At 47.3% G+C, this 17,758-nt stretch overlaps 1 protein-coding gene across 1 annotated transcript; it reads right to left on the reverse strand.

The window, feature by feature from the left end:
• Positions 1-1,926: 1,926 nt before the first annotated feature.
• Positions 1,927-17,385, reverse strand: MEAK7 (MTOR associated protein MEAK7). Its single transcript, XM_035117920.3, has 8 exons — positions 17,240-17,385; positions 14,397-14,590; positions 12,419-12,649; positions 11,968-12,112; positions 11,214-11,654; positions 8,944-9,062; positions 7,538-7,717; positions 1,927-6,371 (listed from the first exon to the last, which is right to left on the reverse strand). Exons 2-8 carry the CDS (start codon positions 14,565-14,567, stop codon positions 6,246-6,248), a joined length of 1,413 nt encoding a protein of 470 aa, XP_034973811.1. The 5' UTR covers positions 14,568-14,590; positions 17,240-17,385; the 3' UTR covers positions 1,927-6,245.
• Between the last annotated feature and the right edge of the window lie 373 nt (positions 17,386-17,758).

The raw sequence follows: 17,758 nt of genomic DNA on the forward strand, positions 1-17,758 counted from the left end.
CATAGCACATATTTAGCATTCATTTCCATGTTATTTGATTCTTGGGTGGGTGGGGGAGACTGTTTACACCCCCAGAAATCTTGGAAGTGAAAACCCAGAAAATCTTGGAAGTGATTAAATTTGGGTTAGTATTCTAGCAAGCAACTTTTTCCTGCTATTTTCGATTCTAGCATGCAACTTTTTCCATGCATGCTCTAAAGGATACGGGACTTGCAATATTGTCCAGTGACATTCATTGTTGTACCACACCATGCTGACTGGTGTGAATTTTAGCATGCCATGTCATTATATCAGTCAAAAAGCCATTTTCATAACACAACAGTGTGTGGGGTTAAGAGAACGTAAGAAAATTGGGCAGAGGTGACAGCATAATAAATCGGGGAAATTGATGCAATATTACCCATATCTCAGTGTGGGGATTCTTTGACCCACCAGATGTTGCTGAAATACACCTGTTGAGGCTGACGGGAGTTGTAGTTCAGCAACATCTGCAAGGCCAAAGGTTCTCCACACCTAATGTCTAGCCCAGGCGTGGGCAAACTCGGCCCTCCAGATGTTTTGGGACTACAACTCCCATGATCCCTAGCTAACAGGACCAGTGGTCAGGGATGATGGGAAATGTAGTCCCAAAACATCTGGAGGGCCGAGGTTGCCTATGCCTGGTCTAGCCACTTGCAAATGCAGCATCCCTGACAAGACACCCAGCCTCTGCTTAAACGCCTCCATCAAAGGAAAGTCTCCTCCCTCCCTCCCTCCCTAGGCAGTCTATATTCCATGGCCAAACAGTTCTTACCATTAAAACATTTGCTGTTCGTTAAAACAGCACCACCCAAATGTCCACACGCCAGCCACACAGGTTCATGTTACAGGCATGCCAGCGAAGATGTACTGTTAGTACTGTTTCAGCTGTTGCGTTGAATGGCTATCCTGTGACCGAGGCCCCTCTCATTCCAGCAGCCCAGGTGGTCACCGGCCCAAGACAGAAAAACTAAATAGCTGAAAAGCATCTGATGCTTTCGAAGGCGCACCTGATTCCTCCCCACACAATTGCCTTTTGCTAGGGTAGGTCATTGTGGGAGGCAACCGGCAGGTGGATATCTGTAAAGGGAAGAAGGATAAGACAGATAGGGATCCCACACCCCCCCCCATCCTCAGCCATTTCCATCTACCCCAATTCCAAAATGCAGCAAGATGTCCCTGTGGCTCTTTCACAAAGGGGACCGATCCAACGCCCCACAACATTTCTTTTAGGGGAAAAAACCCAGAAAAGCTTAAAAACAACAAACGTCGTCCTACGTTAAGGACGGTCCCTGGTACTAGGCAATGGCTAAGAACAGGACATAGGTGGGTGGGACCATTTCATCCCAAGGATCCTGCCCATTCTTCTTGTGCGGGAACCATCCAAGGGCTATATGCTAGGGGTGGGCAGGGTCAGAGGCAAAAGTAGGTGGAGCACTTTGCACGGTAGGCTACCTGAGTCTTGCCTTTGGACATTCCAGTGACGCAGGCGTCAGTGGTTTCTACAGACACACACTCACCCCTCTCTAGCCACCGTCCAGGCAAGCAAGGGGCATTATGGGAGCTCAAGGACATATTCCAGACAGGCAAAAGCACTCAAAGAGGGGGCATGGCAAGGTAAATGAGGAGTGTTGGTCCACAGAGGGTTCTGAGGGCCAAGCAGTAGTGAGAAGGGCCACATTCAAAGATGGCGAACCTCAGTCCCAGTGGCTGAAACCCAAATAAAAACTTAACTGAAGAAGCTGCAGAGAACAAGGGTTATAGAAAAGAACTAGAACGTTTTATTTGTTGCAATTAATTTGGTACATGCAGCTGGACGTGCATTATTATAATACTGCAGCCTTATTGCTGATAAGGGTCCTTTAAGTTGCCCCAAGCACAACAGAGATAGTCAAAACGACACCGGGGTTGAGTTCTTCCAGAGAAAGAATTTTATTTCTTATTAATAAGAGACTCAAGGTGGCTAGTTCCACGACATGAGTAAAGAAACACAAATTGCAAAGCTCTCTTATACACTTCTTTTGGGCTCTTTCCCCTCTGTAAGAGTGCGCAAGCAAGGGGGTCACGCATGCAAGGGGGTCACTAGTACACGTCCTGTGCGTAAACACATGCTGGCTTAGGCAGTGGTAACATAAACAGGACTATAGGGGACAATGGTGATTTGCGCATCTCCCCCCCCCCCCTTCACATCATCTATGCGTATTGTCAATTACTGTCGAATTCATATCTCTGGCTGGCCCTGGTGCCCTTGGGTAAGTTCCGTGTCTTCGGCAGCTAACACATCATTCCCTTTGATAAGAGGAATGTTTTCATTTTACAAGGCTGTTCTGTCTTCCTGTCAGTTCTGTGCAATGCCTCACTCTTACCCTTTTGGCCCACAGAGAGAGGCAAAGAAAAAAAAGCATTTTATGCAAGACATCCCAGGGCTACAGCCTATACAGTCAGAATTCATACAATGCAGGCAATGCAAACTATAGGATCAGATCTAGCTCAATAATACAATTTGCAAATCACTCTCTACAATACCACTCAAAAGGTGTTAAAAAGAAAACAAAAGGGAAAGAAATAGCATCATGAACAGGAGCAGACTCTTCTGTGCTGGTCTCTGGCCTAGATAGTTTCTCTTCTTCCAGCATGGAACATCTCCCTTTCCTTGAAGCTGTATTCCAAGTGTTAGATGTGTTGCCCAGCTGCATTTCCTACACATGCTATCTATTGCCTGATCTACGCCACAATTTTGCCCTCCGTGAATATATACCCGCCGTTATATATTTTAAAAAGAGGAAAGACAAAAGGATGTGCTCAAAGCAAGCTCACAGCCATCACCCTGGAGAAAAAAAATGCCAACTAAAGAAGATGGAAAAGTCTACAATTCTTCCAGTTGGCTGGAACAAGATCAAAAGGAAAAACCAGGGCCACCCCCACCTTTGTCCATGGCTTTCTATGCTTGACGGAGTTGCAAAGGGTTATAAAACATCCGCTATGGCCCAGTTCCCTTGTGCTGAGCAGTGCTTTGCTTGATTCTCCTCCATCCAGCTTCCTGGTCCACAGGAACAAGGGCGTACTATCTTCGCTGTCAGTCTGTGTCTCTGAATACCAGCTGCTGGGAATTGCAAGTGGACAAAGTAATCTTGCGATCCTGCCCTGCTTGACGGTTTCCCACAGGCAGCTGCTTGGGAGAACAGGATGCTCGACTAGATGGGCCCTTGGCCTGATCCAGCAGGCATTTTTATGCTCCCACCGCAGGCAAATGCAATCAGCTTGGTGACCTCCTTCAGCACGCTTGCTTCCCTTACCCCAGGGGTGGCTAACCTGTGACCTCCCAGTTGGCACTGGCGATTCCCCCTGACGGCTGGACCATCCTGGCTGGTGCTGATCAGAGTTCAACATCTGGAAGGCCACAGGTTAGTCTCCGCTGCCTTGCACTGATCGATATCTGCTAGAAAAACTTACATCTTAAGCCAAGTCAGACTAATTGGTCCATCAAGCCTAGTACTGTCAGCCGTGACTGAGCAGGGTCTTTAAAGGTCTCTCTTGCGGAGGGGGTGTTTCTATCAAAACCTACATGATCCTGCTAGCGGGAGCTGCCTGGGTCACACTTCAGCCTTTTCGCCTACCAAACACATACAGTGGTAACTCGGGTTACAAACACCTCGGGTTACAGACTCTGCTAACCCGGAAGTAGTAGCTCAGGTTAAGAACTTTACCTCAGGATGAGAACAGAAATCACGCAGCGGCAGCGGGGTGAGGCCCCATTAGCTAAAGTGGTACCTCAGGTTAAGAACGGTTTCAGGTTAAGAACAGACCTCCGGAACGAATTAAGTTCGTAACCAGAGGTACCACTGCATTCTACCCATCAGCTAAAGTCCATCTATCCCAAAGTAGGGGATCAAGTGAAAATCATCCTCTGGCAGGCCTCTCTTTTGATCTACTTTTGAGGGGAGGCTGGTTCCAGCAGCAGGAGAGGCACTTGCGCCACATAAACACCATACATGTTAAAATCCTGTGATACCACCTTAAACAGTCATGGCTTTCCCCCAAAGAGTTGTTTAGAAGACACCCCCCCCCAATTCCCCTCACAGACCTACAATTCGCAGAGTTCCCTGTGAAGAGAGACTGATTGTTATAGACTCTGAGAATTGCAGCTCCAGGAGAGGATGGATGAAGAGCTTGACTCTGTAAAAGGCAGCTTCCTATTGCCCCTATGAAAAAGAGGATAAAAATAGCTAGCTATCATAGGCTGGATACACAGCAAGACACAGCATCTATCTACACAGATAAGCCATCAATCAGGACAGAAGTCGCTCTTTCAGATTAACATGCAGATTTTCCGTTTCAAGCTTCTCTTGCCTTGTCTCATAGACACTATTCTACAGAAAGAAAAATGACTGTGAGCATGATTTAATTTCTGATCTGCGGCCTGTCCCTAAGCATTTTTAGGTAGAAGCCCCACTGAATTCAATCAGATAAGACTCCCAAGTAAGGGTGTAGCAAGATTTGAGGCCATCTGGCTATAGGGCAACATGGAAGGATTTGCTATCAAAGTATAGCTGCCAAACAAGAAACACCCCTATGTATCTTGTAGTTTTATTGCAACAAAGCCGGTGGAACAAAATAGTTCCTTCTAAGGTTACAGGCCTTAAACATGATGTCACCAAGACAGAATAGTAAACATAAAAAGATGCATTCACAAGCTAGATCGGTTCACTCAGAAGACCAGAACAGATCCAGCTACTGTGGAAATTATGCCTTTGCAACTTGATCAAATATGTCAACAAGCCAAAGGACACTTCAATTTCCAACATACTGTTTACCTCTATAGACCACTTTTATTTTATTGTTATTCCTCACCTTTCAGTAATCTGCAAGGCTCAAGTGGAACTATAGTGGAAGCTAATACTTGGTGTTTTTTTTACACTTGCAAAGGGAATGTCAGTTTTAGATTCCTTGCTTTGCATACTTAATTTTCTACTCAAAAGTTCACTACCTTAAGACTTAAAAAAAAAGAGGAAAAAAGTTAATGACTAATGTTATGAATACCAAGCCTCGGCAAGCAACTTTTTCACACACTTACTTTTCTTAGCATGATAAGAAGTTCTGAGTAGTTCTAAAGTGTGCAGCTTATGTTTCAGAGGATATCATGGTATTTGCCATGTGGTTTGTGCTGCATAAAGGTGCAGATTTGCAAAGCGGACAGGCGCATGAAAATCCAAGGTAGAACCCCGTCTTCATAACCCTTTATAGTTCCCTACTGAAGGCCTACTGAATCCTGAAGTAGGCCTTAAACTGAGGACTTGAAATCATTTCTCGACAATACCTAGCAAAGAAAATTGGGCCTTTGGGTTTCAGACATTGCTAAGCTTGGCTGCAACCAATGTTTCATCCTTCAGACTGGCGCCCCGTCTTACAGCCTGCATCCACTGCTTCACAGCATGATTTAGCATTGATTCGTGCTGATCCGGTTAACCTGCAACTTGCCGTCAGCAGCTCAAGGATCAGCCCAATCTCATGCATCTTAAAGGTTCTGGTGTAGTGATGCCATATGCACCCAGAAATTCACCAGGGGGGCGGTCTTTTGCTTGCACTCCCAACACTGGCCTGTGCCTGCACCACCCTGGAAATCTGACTTAGTTCTCAGTCCTATACACTTATGTGAATGGTGTCTGGGAAAGCAGTCTAAAAGCAGCATCGATCAAGTGTTCAGTTCTCTGGCTACTGCCTTTACAACATTCAAAATGTGGGTTTCCTAAAGCAGGGTCTGTGAATGTTCAACACTGAGTTGAACCAACTGTCCCCAACAAAACTTGCTTCAGCATGATTAGCAAAGGCCCTCTTGAGCCAACAAGCTGCAATTCGTTCAGGAAGCTGTTTCCCAACAGGATTCTTGAATCCTCCCTTGCGCTGCTCACAGATGAAATGTGTGACTAAATAGCGGGTGCTAACACTGATCCAAAGGAGGGGGAGGGACAAGGACCTGTCTTCATTTATATACAGCAATACCCTTGATTATTAAGAACTAGCTAAAGCATGCAATCACCCCATCTGCCCACCACCGACAAACCATCCTGCTACACTTAGGATTTGTCCCCTAACCAGACAACATGCAACTCTAGGAAAACACATTACACTTGAGCGGTTTGTGTTATCAAGTTTTGACATGCGGTGTTGAAGAGAGATCAGAGACTGCTCTGCACAAAGCATCAGGCAAGAGCTTCCAGGCCTTGTTCTCAGTTGTCGCCCCCGTCGCCATCGGCAGGATCCCGAAATCCGTCACTCTTCCGGCTCTTCCCGATCATCTCCAGCAAAGCCTGGGCCTCGGGGTCTGTGTCCAGGATGCTCTTCTGCCCTGCCCCCTAAATAAAAACCCAGAAGGCAGGTTGGAATGCCAAACAAACCAAGAATTCAAGAAAGGGAACAGGTCACGGCCAACCCATCCTGGGGCCCTTTCGTTTTCACGTCAGGTCTACGTTAGAAGGAAGTTGTTGTTGCTTCCCTGTATTACCTCTCCCCCCCCCCCCCCGGCCATCCCTCTGCAAACAGCAGGACAGGTTATGCGGCCCCCACCCACTTGCCAGCCTACTTTGTTGGTCCAGTCAAACAGGTTGGGCAAGGTCACAGAGCTTCCTGAAATGACTGGAGACGGGGAACAATGTCAGAGCGTGATCTCTGATCGCTAAGAGGAACCCTTGGGGCACCGCTGGGGGAAGGAAGGGAAGAAACACAAAAAACAGCACAAGCACCCACACCCACCATGGCATTGTTGCCAAGAAACTTAGCAGCTTTTCTGTGCCAGGAAAGCAATACGAAAATGCCGTTTTCCTCTCCGAAACTTTTAACGGACGATTAACTCTAGTCTTGCTTTGAAGGGGGGTGTACCTGTCTCTGCAACGGCTCTTGTTGCTGTTTTGATTGTCATTTGGCAATTAGACCAGACTTGTCACTCTGGTGTTAGCACTGAACAGAAGACTTTTCTTTTGCCTTTAGCCTTTTCATACATGCACGGTGCTATCATAGAAAAGGGCTGGCCTCCAGAAGCCACCCCCCCTCTTAAGGGGAAACACATCTTGTGGCCCATGACCCCAAAAGAAATAGTACAGCCATGCACAGCAGCCCATTGTGGCCTCAATAAATCTGTTTTATCTGAGAGGATGTGACACAAACAAGAGGACATGCCACATCCCCTCACTCCTCACAATACTGATCACCTGTATGGCTCAAAGGAGTTGGGGGGGGGGGGCGGTTGAGAACATCACAGCTTCCTGTCCACTCAATCTCCTCTCTTAGAACTGATAGCCTGTTAGGTGCCATTTATACAGCACAATGCCATGCCTGGACCATGGGTGCTTCTTAAGGGTTTCCACCCTCCAGCGCAACATCCTTTAGTGTTCATAGGGATGAAAGTTTGCAAGCCGTTTTGACTCAGAGAGTTCATGTGTGGGTTTCAAGGGGCTACTGACCCACTGCCCAGCTACCTCAAGGTTATTGTTTTGCTAGAGAGACAGTCACAGCGGTCACTTACGGCAGCACTTTCCGGGAGGTCTCCCACCGCCCAAACCTCCATGGCGTCCAACGTGAAGTTCTCCTTGGCCGACAGCTGGGGGCTGTTGTACGTGGTGCATCTGGGCTTGGCTTTGCTGTGGCCCTTCCCATAGTTGCTGTCGATCCACAGGCCAAAGTATTCATATTGTCCGCCCATGCCCTGGGAAGGAAGAGCAAAGGGGTTTGGCCGACGCACTGCAGCATGCAGAGTCTGCTCCTTAACTGAATGACCCTATCAGCGTTGGGTGGGGCTGGAAGGACACGCTATGGCAGGCATCCCCAAACTGCGGCCCTCCAGATGTTTTGGCCTACAACTCCCATGATCCCTAGCTAACAGGACCAGTGGTCAGGGATGATGGGAATTGTAGTCCAAAACATCTGGAGGGCCCAAGTTTGGGGATGCCTGCGCTATGGCAATCCACCCAGAGGCAGGCGTCCTGGCCCCACCAACACCCAACCCATCTAAAATGGGCCTTGCTGGTCACACATCCTGCTTCTTGCAGTACTCAATCGTCAGATACCTCGGAGAATCTCACAAGGAGGGCAGGAGGGTGACAGCTCATCCATGCTACTAGTCCTCAAGAACTGGCAGCACATTACCTCTGAACAGGGAGGTCCTGGATAGCAACCATTATTAGTCACCCTTTAACAGGCCTCTCTTCTTCCTTGACTTTATCTAACCCACTTCCGAAATGATCTAAGCTAACAGCCATCATCACACCTGTGAAACAGTACCTTTCTTTATTGTTCAAAGCCATAGGCTGCCACAGTTCAATACAGAAATAGCAAGACAGAATACAAGTACAAATCAATTTCACTTATATCAAACAACACGCCATTTTTTAAGTCAAACTACATACTGAAGGTGGAATACCTAAGAAGAAAATGCTGACAAAGAAGAAGCAATGAAGAACACGTCTTCCTATTCAATACGATTTGGGGAGAAAACTCCCAACAGGCTCTCCTCTGCTGAACTTTTTTTTTTTACAATAACTTTTTCTGTATTTCTATCCTTTCAGCGTATGTATCCATTGCTATTTTTTTAAATGGTTGCCTACATTTCATTGTTTTTTATATTAAGAATTTGTAATTGTGGAATCATCTGGCTCCCCTTGTTCTCTGTATTTTGCCTCGTAATAAATAAAAGCTCAGCTAAATAAATATAGGCTTTCAGTTAGATGCTCAGCAAAGGCCATCTGGCCAACCACACACACACAAAATCCTGGACAAGCAGATCAAGCACACAATCTGCCAAACCCACAATCTTTAAGTGGTGTGATCCAGCAAAAACTGACCCTCACTGCACAAGAGGACTAGATTCCCCAGGGTGACTGAAAGTGCCGTATTAGAAGACAGAGCTCTGTCCTTCAACTGTTTTGTACTTACAAGGCCATTCGGCATTGTCTGTTGCCCGTGATTCAGGTACATGTAGTGGTCGTTGTAGCCGGTGTAAGTGAAGACCTCAAGCGAGGGGGAAACAGAGAACAGAAAGCATCCATTGTTGCCTGTAAAAAGAAAGTGGAAGGAAGAAGGAGCACAGACCAAATAGCAAGGAACAGAAAGGAAGGCAATCTAGGGACACAGAACAGAGGAACCTGCCTTACACCGAGTCAGACACTTGGTCCATCTAGCTCAGTATCGTTGACACTGACCGGCAGCAGCGGCTCTCCAGAGTTTCAGACAGAGAATACTCCCAGTCCTGCCTGGAGATGCCGGGGATTGAACCTGAGAGCGTTTATTTAAATGCACAGAGAAATTTTGAAACGCCAGCACTCATTGCCAGAGGTCTTCCTGGCCCAAATGATGGCGCTTAAACTGACACGTAAAGCCCTGATTGGCCTGGTACCCAAGAACTTGAAGCAGACGAGGGCATCCTAATGGCCCCTGCATTGGATGAGGCACCCCATAACCCTACCGCTTCTACTGCTAATTTTCGCCTGCCACCTGTAGGGCAGCCAGTATTAAAGAACCCTCTATACACCCTGCATGGAGGTCTGGTGAGGCAGAGGCAAGAGAGATGCACTGGAACAAAGAAGCCTGCCTTATGCCAAGTCAGACTATCAGTACATCTAGCTCAGTATCCTCTGCACTGAGTGGCAGTGGTTCTCATGGCCGTCTTACCCATAGGTGCTAGGGGTGCAGGGCACCCGGGCGCTGGGCTCTCAGGGGTGCCAGGCCAAGAGTCCGGGGCCCGAGAGTTGAGTCCTGGGAAGAGCCTGCGCATTGGTCGGAGCGTCACAGTGGGCTCTTCTGCTGCGGGAGGTTCTGTGCTGCTAGTTTGGAGGTGACCAAGCCAGCAAGACGTTGAGGTGGCCGGCTGGCTCCACCCTCCTGCACACCTGGGACTGGGAAACCTGGGACTGGGGGCAGGCGGATCTTTGAACCCCGGCATTGCATACGCTTAAGACAGCCCTGGTGGCTCTCCAAGGTTTCCTGACGAGAGCCTGCTAGATCAAGCCAAAGGCCCATCTAGTCCAGCATCTTCTCCTAACAGCAGTCAAGCAGATGCCTCTGGGAAGCTCACAAGCAGGACATCTGAGCAACAGCACTCTCCCCATCTGTGGCTGCCAGCAGCTGGCAACCAGAGGCATGCGTTTTTCAGACAGGGGTCTCTCCCAGTCCTGCCTGGAGATGTCAGGAAATGAACCCTTGACCTTCTGCATGCAAAGCTACAGCTCTTTCCCGGAAGAACACATTTGCTCTACGTCCTAGGCGTTTTGATCTGTCCTGAGAATACTCTCCACCTTAAAGAGAGTTAGTTCTAATCTCGGCAGAATCCAAAGCAACGGCAAGGTCGCCATCTAGTGGGGAAACAGTAGCAAGTCATTTTGACAGCATGCACATTTTAAAAAATAAATAAATCTGTGAAGTCTGCAATTCTGTGCACACTTGCCTGGGTCTCCAACTTACTAAAACCAATAGGGACTTAAACTGAGAGCGTCAGTGAGAAGACCCCGGGCAAAATGTGGTGTTGGGTGCAAAATTTCATCTTCCCCAGAAGTTCGTGTGACTCTTGTCAGTGAAGACAGGCTTGAAAGAGTGAGAGTCAGGGGAGAGAAGCATCAGGCACAGGGAGAACATGTGGCCCTCCAGGTCCCTCTCTCCGGCCCTTGGGACTCTCAACAGGCCACACCCACTCTCCATGGGCCATGCCCCTCACTGGCCTTGCTAAGCAAAAACGTGTGCTTGAACTCTAACAAAGCTTCTTGCTTGCCTGTATGAAGGACAGAGAGGGTTGTGGGGGAACCTTCCTACTGTGCAAAAGTAAAATTTGCATGCATTGTTCCACTTTTGCCCCTGGAACATGGTCCCCGATAGGCAATCTCAGCAGGGAAGGCAGGCTTCTGGCAGGAACCACCACCAACCCTCCTGCCCAGCGAAGGGAAAGCCAGCTAAAATCTCTGAAGAATATTGGGAAGATGAGATTTCCAGGAGCCATGGAAATACGGTAAATTGCACGCTTTGCCCAATTTATACAAATGATCCTGCTTTCGTTGGCAAAGAATTTGGGTTGTCTAGATCTGTAGAATTTTTTAGACAATTGTTTTTAAACAGGATGTGCACAGGGCCTTGCCCCATAGCACCTGCCAGAGGAGCAGGGTTGAGATTTCATGAAATGTGAGCTATAGGTGGAAAGACCCAACAGGCATTCTTACCTTGAAACTGTGGTTTAACTTCCCAGGAACACGATGAAAAGCCACCAAAGACGTAGCCATCGGTGTCCTTCAGAACCAGCACGCAGGGCCCCTGGTTGACAATGTGCCCACACAGCTGCGTAAAGCTCTCGCCGTGGACCTGGGAGGCAAAGAGGAGCCTCCATTTGTGCTGGAGCTCGGGAGGCAGGTGAGAGTTGATGTAGGTGACGGTCGGGATGTTGAGGAGGCTGACGAAGCGGCTGCTTCGGACCCCTTGGCACTCTGGAAGCAAAGGGAAGCTCTCTTGCTCTTGGTCCGGGAGAGAGTGCAGGATGTGCAGCCCCTGCTGGACGACCACAGTGAGGAAAGCGGAGACCTGTGGAACCCGGAAGACCCAATCCTCAATGCTGCTTACGTCACAGATAGTGTCCAGCGCCTGACCACCCTCAAGCCTCTTCCCATCTGCAACAAGAAACAAAAGTTAGAGGTAAGTAGCACCAGGAAACCTGGTCGGGTCCAAAGGAGCCACTGCCAAACCTGACCACTGGATCCAAGGGCTTTAAAATGGATCAGGACTAATGGACAGAGGAGGAAAGGTCTATTAGTAGCTATGTTGTATTTCAGAGGCAGGAAACCTCATGCCCGAGAGCCAAATGCAGCTCTCTGAGCCTGTCTCGTCTCCCAAGCCACATACCCTATGGAGCTCACAATGGCCACTAACCATTGCCAGGGCCTACGACTAAACCAAAGCGAAAACGGACATTCTGCCACTCACCTGCCGATTTCAACTCCGACATTAACTGAGACGCCAAAGCTTTTATTCCAATGGTTGAATTCTGCATAATCTTCAAGTTCCAGCCCTTCAGCATCTTCCTGTAGCTCAGGACGTGAACCACAGAGCCAACCAGATCCTCTGCAAACTTCAAGATTTTTTTAAAAAATTCTTAAATGGCAGGTGCACACACACAAAAAGGAACAGAAAAGGATACTAACAGGGAGTAGTACGATACGAATAACTACAGCTTCCATATGGAGAAAGACAGCATCTGCCTTCCTTTCCTTGTGCTAAATTTGCAAACAATTCCTGGCTTCTAGCTATTGATTCCTGGCTTCCCACTCTGGGTTCCCAGATCCATCACCTTGCCCTATTTCTGCTCCAGTCCCTCTTCCTCTCTCTTATAGGCAAATGGAACACATTGGATTTCCCCCCCCCCCCCTCTTCTTACCTCGATGATCTGACTTCCCTTCACGGTGCTGTCCGTGTCCGATATCATTTTCATGACGATGCCTTTCTTTTCCTCGGCGTTGCCTTTGAAGAGTGCCGACATGAAAACGACAAACTGCTCCTTCCCCACCTGCCCGTTGGACCCAGGAGACTTCTCGGCCAGCGGGATGCTCTTCATCCCATTGTACAGCCGGACGACCATTGATTCAGGGAGGGCCTCCTTGACGTGGGCCTAGAGACAGAAGGAAACGCAACAGGGAAGTTCAGCCATCCTGAAGGAACAAGCTGTCTCCAAAGTGGCAGGAGCTCACCCTGCACCAAAGGCAACGCATCCTGATGCCAAGGGTCATCTCTTCTCTGGCTCCCCTCGCTGTATGTCTCTTGCTTGGGCTAACAGGCAAAAGGAACAAGCCGGCCGCTTGTTACACATTCAGCAAGCCAGGGATACTTTCACATTTCAGATTTCTACCTCTGGAAATCGGCTCTTAACTGGCTTGGGAAAAGGCTTCCCACCCACCATTCTGAGCCAGATGGAGCCACAGTTTGATCTGGTATAAGGCAGTTTCCCAGGCTCCTTTCTGGATAGCTTGGTTGGTTAGAGCATGATGTTCCAAAGTCGCAGGTTTGATCCCCGTATGGGACAACTGCATATTCCTGAATTGCAAGGGGTCAGAGTAGATCAGGCATCCCCAAACTGCAGCCCTCCAGATGTTTTGGCCTACAACTCCCATGATCCCTAGCTAACAGGACCAGTGGTCGGGGAAGATGGGAAGTGTAGTCCAAAACATCTGGAGGGCTGAAGTTTGGGAATGCCTGGAGTAGATGTTCCTCCGGGTGCCTTCCAACTCTACAATTCTATGATTATCAGGCTGCTGCAACTACACTTTTTAATTATTTGCATGTTAAATTTCTATCCCACTCTCTTCCCAAAGGACAGCAAGCCACAAAGCAACATAAACTGCAGGCATGCTGGATTAACAGTCAATACAAAATAATTCCCAGGATTTGCAGGACGGGGAAGAAGCCGCAGTGGCTCAACTTGAAGAAAGCCAGAAGGCTTTTTGTTTTTTATTTATTGCATTGATATGCTACCTTTTCCTCCAAGAAGTTGGAAGGTGCTGAACATGGTTCTCCCCCTCCTCATTTAATCCCCACAACAACCCTGTGAGGTAGGTTAGGATGAGAGCCAGCCACCGGGCCAAGGTGAGCTTCATGGCCGAGTGAGGATTTGAACCCTGATCTCCCAGGTCCTAGACTGGCACTCTAACAACTACACCACCACTCCGGCTATATTAATCTTTAAAAGTAAACAGTATAGTATCACTCATGCAACCCACCCAATTTAGGTTATGACCACTTTTGTGCTGTAGCTCATTACTGGGAGACCAATGCATGATTTCCGGAGGGGGGGGACCAGTGGACTGCAGCTTCCATCCTCACCAACTACTGGACATGCTAGCAGGGGCTGATGGGAGTTGGGAGTCCAACAACATCTGAAAAGCTACAGGTTCTCCACCTCTGTGTAGGAGCATCCTCTGTAAAAACAACATCACCACTACAAGCCCTGTCTAATCTTAGGAATATAGGAATCTGCATTATACCAAGAACTTTTAACTCCATCTAGCTCAGCATTGTCTGCACTGACTGGCAGCAGCTCTCCAAAGTATCAGGTGGGGGGGGGGCTTTCCCAGCCCTACCTGGAGATGCCAGGAATTGAACCTGGGACCTTCTGCATGCAAAGCAGATGTTCTACCATAGAGCTGCAGAGTGGCCAGGAGACTGAGACAAAGCTCAAGGAATCAAATCTTGCCACTGCTGTGAATTCAGTAGATGACTTTAAGCAATTCATTTAAGGTCATCTGCACTATGCAGGGCTACTGCAAATATTACAATAGGACCATGTCCACAAAGTGCTGCAAACACAGAAATTATCTGGAAAGGCTAAGCATGTTAATTGTCAACCAAGTTTTGTTTCTTGCCTTGAGCATCGCCAGAGTCACATCCTTCTTGGCTGGCTTGCCCCCCTTTCCTCCAACAGCCTCCCCCGACCCGGATAAGGCAATGAAGACGCTGTCAATGTCGGCTTGTTCATCAGGAAGGAACCTTGAGAGGTGCTTCTGGTAATGGCTGCTGCTTTCCACGTTCCCCATCTTTTCCAGCAGATGGTGGAATCCTACGAGGATGATGAAAGGGAAAAAGAAAGAGACAAGCATGAAAACGGCAGCAGGGCTCAGAAGGTACCAGTCCCAAGCGGTGTTTCAGGAACAACCAGGAAAGCCACTGAAACAGGGGCACTGCCAAGTTGCAGCAGTGGAGGGAGGGGCAGACGGTTCAAAGTCATTTTGCAAAAGCACAAAGGCTTCACAGTCCTGATCAAAATGGAAAAAACAATATGGTTAAACAATCAATTTGACTCGTGAAGAATTAATAACGCCTGGCTGCAAATTGAAATCTATTAGAAAGTGTCAAATGACCCAACAGCTCACGGATGTATGAGGGCTGAAGGCCCCACTTTGTGACTGGAAAGTAATTCTGCATGTAGTATGTGACTTTGTGTGTGTGTGTGCGCACGCATACATGAGAGAGAGAGAGAGCAACAACTAAGAGCATAAGAAGTTCCCTGCAGGATCAGGCTAATAGCCATCTAGTCCAGCATCCTGCTCTCACAGCAGCCAACCAAATACCTCTGTGAAGCCCTCAAACACGACCCAGACACAGGAGCCCTCTCCCCTTCTGTGGTTTCCAGCAACTGATATTGAGAAGCATTACTTCCTTTAACAATGGGGGAAGCATAGCTATAATGGCTAGTTGCCACTGATAGCCTTATTCTCCATGGATTTTGTCTAATCCTCTTTCAAATCCATCCAAGTTGGTAACCATCACTGCCTCCTGCTAACCTGAGAAAAGAATCTGCTCGCCTTCCAAAATGCCCCCAAAGACTAATGTTACAGTAGAAAGCCTGGAAGACTGAAAGCCACAAGGTTGTAGACTGCCGAATATTGGCTTGCAATTCTATACTAAAAGACCACAAGAACCCACCCCAAAGCATATGCTGGAATCCACTGATATTGCATTAAACACTCCTTTGGAAGCAATGTAAAACCTGCAACTGCATGCTGTAAAAGGTGCCTAGAGAGTAGGAACTCCTCATGACACCATCATCATCAACAACATCATTGGTTTGCATAGAAAAGGCCCAGAAGCGGAAAGTTCTTTGTCAATAATTTTGATACATTTTAATAGAATTTTTTAGCAGTTAACAAAAATATAAAACAATCAAGTGGGATATACATTTTGTAAAATAAATAAGTTGACTGTGTCGACAAAGGGGCTGTTTCCATACCATCTTCATAAATCTGCCTTCTGAAATCATGCTTCAACTGCAACCTTTCAAGCGCTCTCTCTTCATTCCTTTGAGTAATCCCATTGGGACATAATGAAAGAAATATTCCCAGCAGCATCAAACACACACGGCCCAAGCTCCCACTCTCTCGAGGTCAGGAGCATAAATGAAAGCCTTTTTTTAAAACCAAGTGTGAAACACAAGTGCTTTTCATTAAACGAGCCGCAGTGATGGAAATACAAATTAACGATCAAAGCCCAACAAGTATGAATTATTCACAAAGCGCAGTTACCTAAAACCTGTCAGAGAAAAACACACACACATACATATCAGGAGCAGCAGAAATACGTTTTGTCATCAAACAAGGTGAACATTAATCTGTTCTTGTTTAGGGCAATCAAGCCAGCACTCCCATATGACATTCAGATCAGGACAATGAGACGGACGAGGCAGTGCTTGAGCTTAGAGCTGTAACCAGCTCAGTCCAATTCAGAATATATCCACTGAAATAAATAGACCTAAGTTAGCCATGTCCAGTAATTTCAGTGGGTCTACTCTGAGTAGGACTGAGTTGTATACAACATCAGGTGGGGAGAAGCACACTACTGAACACCTAGTAGACATCAATGGACTTCTCTTTGCTCACCTCTTATTTTCAATAGAATGCTCCAAATACAGAGGTGGGATCTGGCTTCAAAAACCCCTTCTACCACAAGGTTCAGACTAGCCTACCTCACAGTTTTGGTATGTGGATACAAAAAATTAACCAAGGAAGGAAGGAGCAAGATCCAAGTGCAGGAAACAATTGGCCTTTGACTTCATAAGCTGACTGTTGCAGCAACTGCTAAGTGTTGCAATTTGCTGTTAACTTTAAGCACCACTTGGTGGAAAAGAAGGTTGCAAGCAAGCCATGATGTATCTTCACATTATTCATTCAGCTATTTAAACAATTTCTATACTGCTGAACTACAATTGTCTGCAAGGGGTGATGTATGAATTCATAATTAAAATCACTCAGTTACTTTTGAATTACAATTAATGAATTGTTAAAGATTAACATTATTAATAATGAAATAAATATGACTCGTTCCCAGCCTCTGTGATATACAGCTATACACACAGAGAGATAATTATATATATAATTCTTTATTTAAACAAAATATATACTATGCAACTACAATAGTCTCTAATATAATGTGTGCATGTATAATATATACATAGCTGCCAAGTTTTCCCTTTTCTCGCGAGGAAGCCTATTCAGCATAAGGGAATTTCCCTTTAAAAAGGGAGAACTTGGCAGCTATGTATATAAAACACATACATACCTTCAATTATACTCAGGTTCACAAATTCATAATCGGTGACGTCCTAATTGATAGTCACACGTGCCACGCCACTTATTAATATTAATGTAGGCCACGCCCCTTCGTTACTATTCATATTTGGAAACCCCCCACCCCACCGCGGAAATATCCTCACTTGTCAGCGACGGTTCCTCAGGCGTGGACGCTCCCCGGACGGCCGATGTTCCTCAGCGGTGTCTCCTCATTCCCGCGGCAGCGCCAGCACCGCCGCCACTCTTGGCCTCTGCGGAGGCCTTCCCTTGAAGTACCGCCCCGCTGGCCGTTTGACTGACAGAACGCTCAGCCAATAGGGGACGCCGAGCTATCTGCAGAGGCGGCTACTAAAGTCGGCATCATCGCAGCTGTCCGCGTTCTGTACAGTACTGCATCATCAACTCGACAGACTTGGCATAGAGATAGAAAAAGGGAAGAGTGGGTGGAGCGTGCTCACGAGAGTGGTGCTACATGGGCTCCTCCTCCTACCATTCCCATCTCTTTGGTGACCCTTCCTTCGCTATGCATTGTCCTGGGAGCTAAAACGGAAAAGGGTTCGACCTAAGCCGGAAGTTCTGATTAAAAACGGAAAGGGTGGACGACTCTTCATTTTAATCTCTCTATGTTGAGGTGAAGGCCGGGATGGGTTCTCTCTCGCGGG

Source organism: Zootoca vivipara, chromosome 6, assembly GCF_965207765.1.
Source record: "Zootoca vivipara chromosome 6, rZooViv2.hap1.1, whole genome shotgun sequence".
Classification (NCBI taxonomy): Eukaryota; Metazoa; Chordata; class Lepidosauria; order Squamata; family Lacertidae; genus Zootoca; species Zootoca vivipara.

Excerpts from the sequence above, each read along its gene's own strand:
- MEAK7 (XM_035117920.3), bottom strand. The coding sequence starts at position 14,567 with ATGGGGAACGTGGAAAGCAGCAGCCATTACCAGAAGCACCTCTCAAGG. Across the intron at positions 12,113-12,418 it reads AGGGAAGTCAGATCATCGAG|TTTGCAGAGGATCTGGTTGG; the intron begins GTAAGAAGAGGG and ends AAAATCTTGAAG. Across the intron at positions 6,372-7,537 it reads ACCTCCCGGAAAGTGCTGCC|GGGGCAGGGCAGAAGAGCAT; the intron begins GTAAGTGACCGC and ends GTTTTTATTTAG.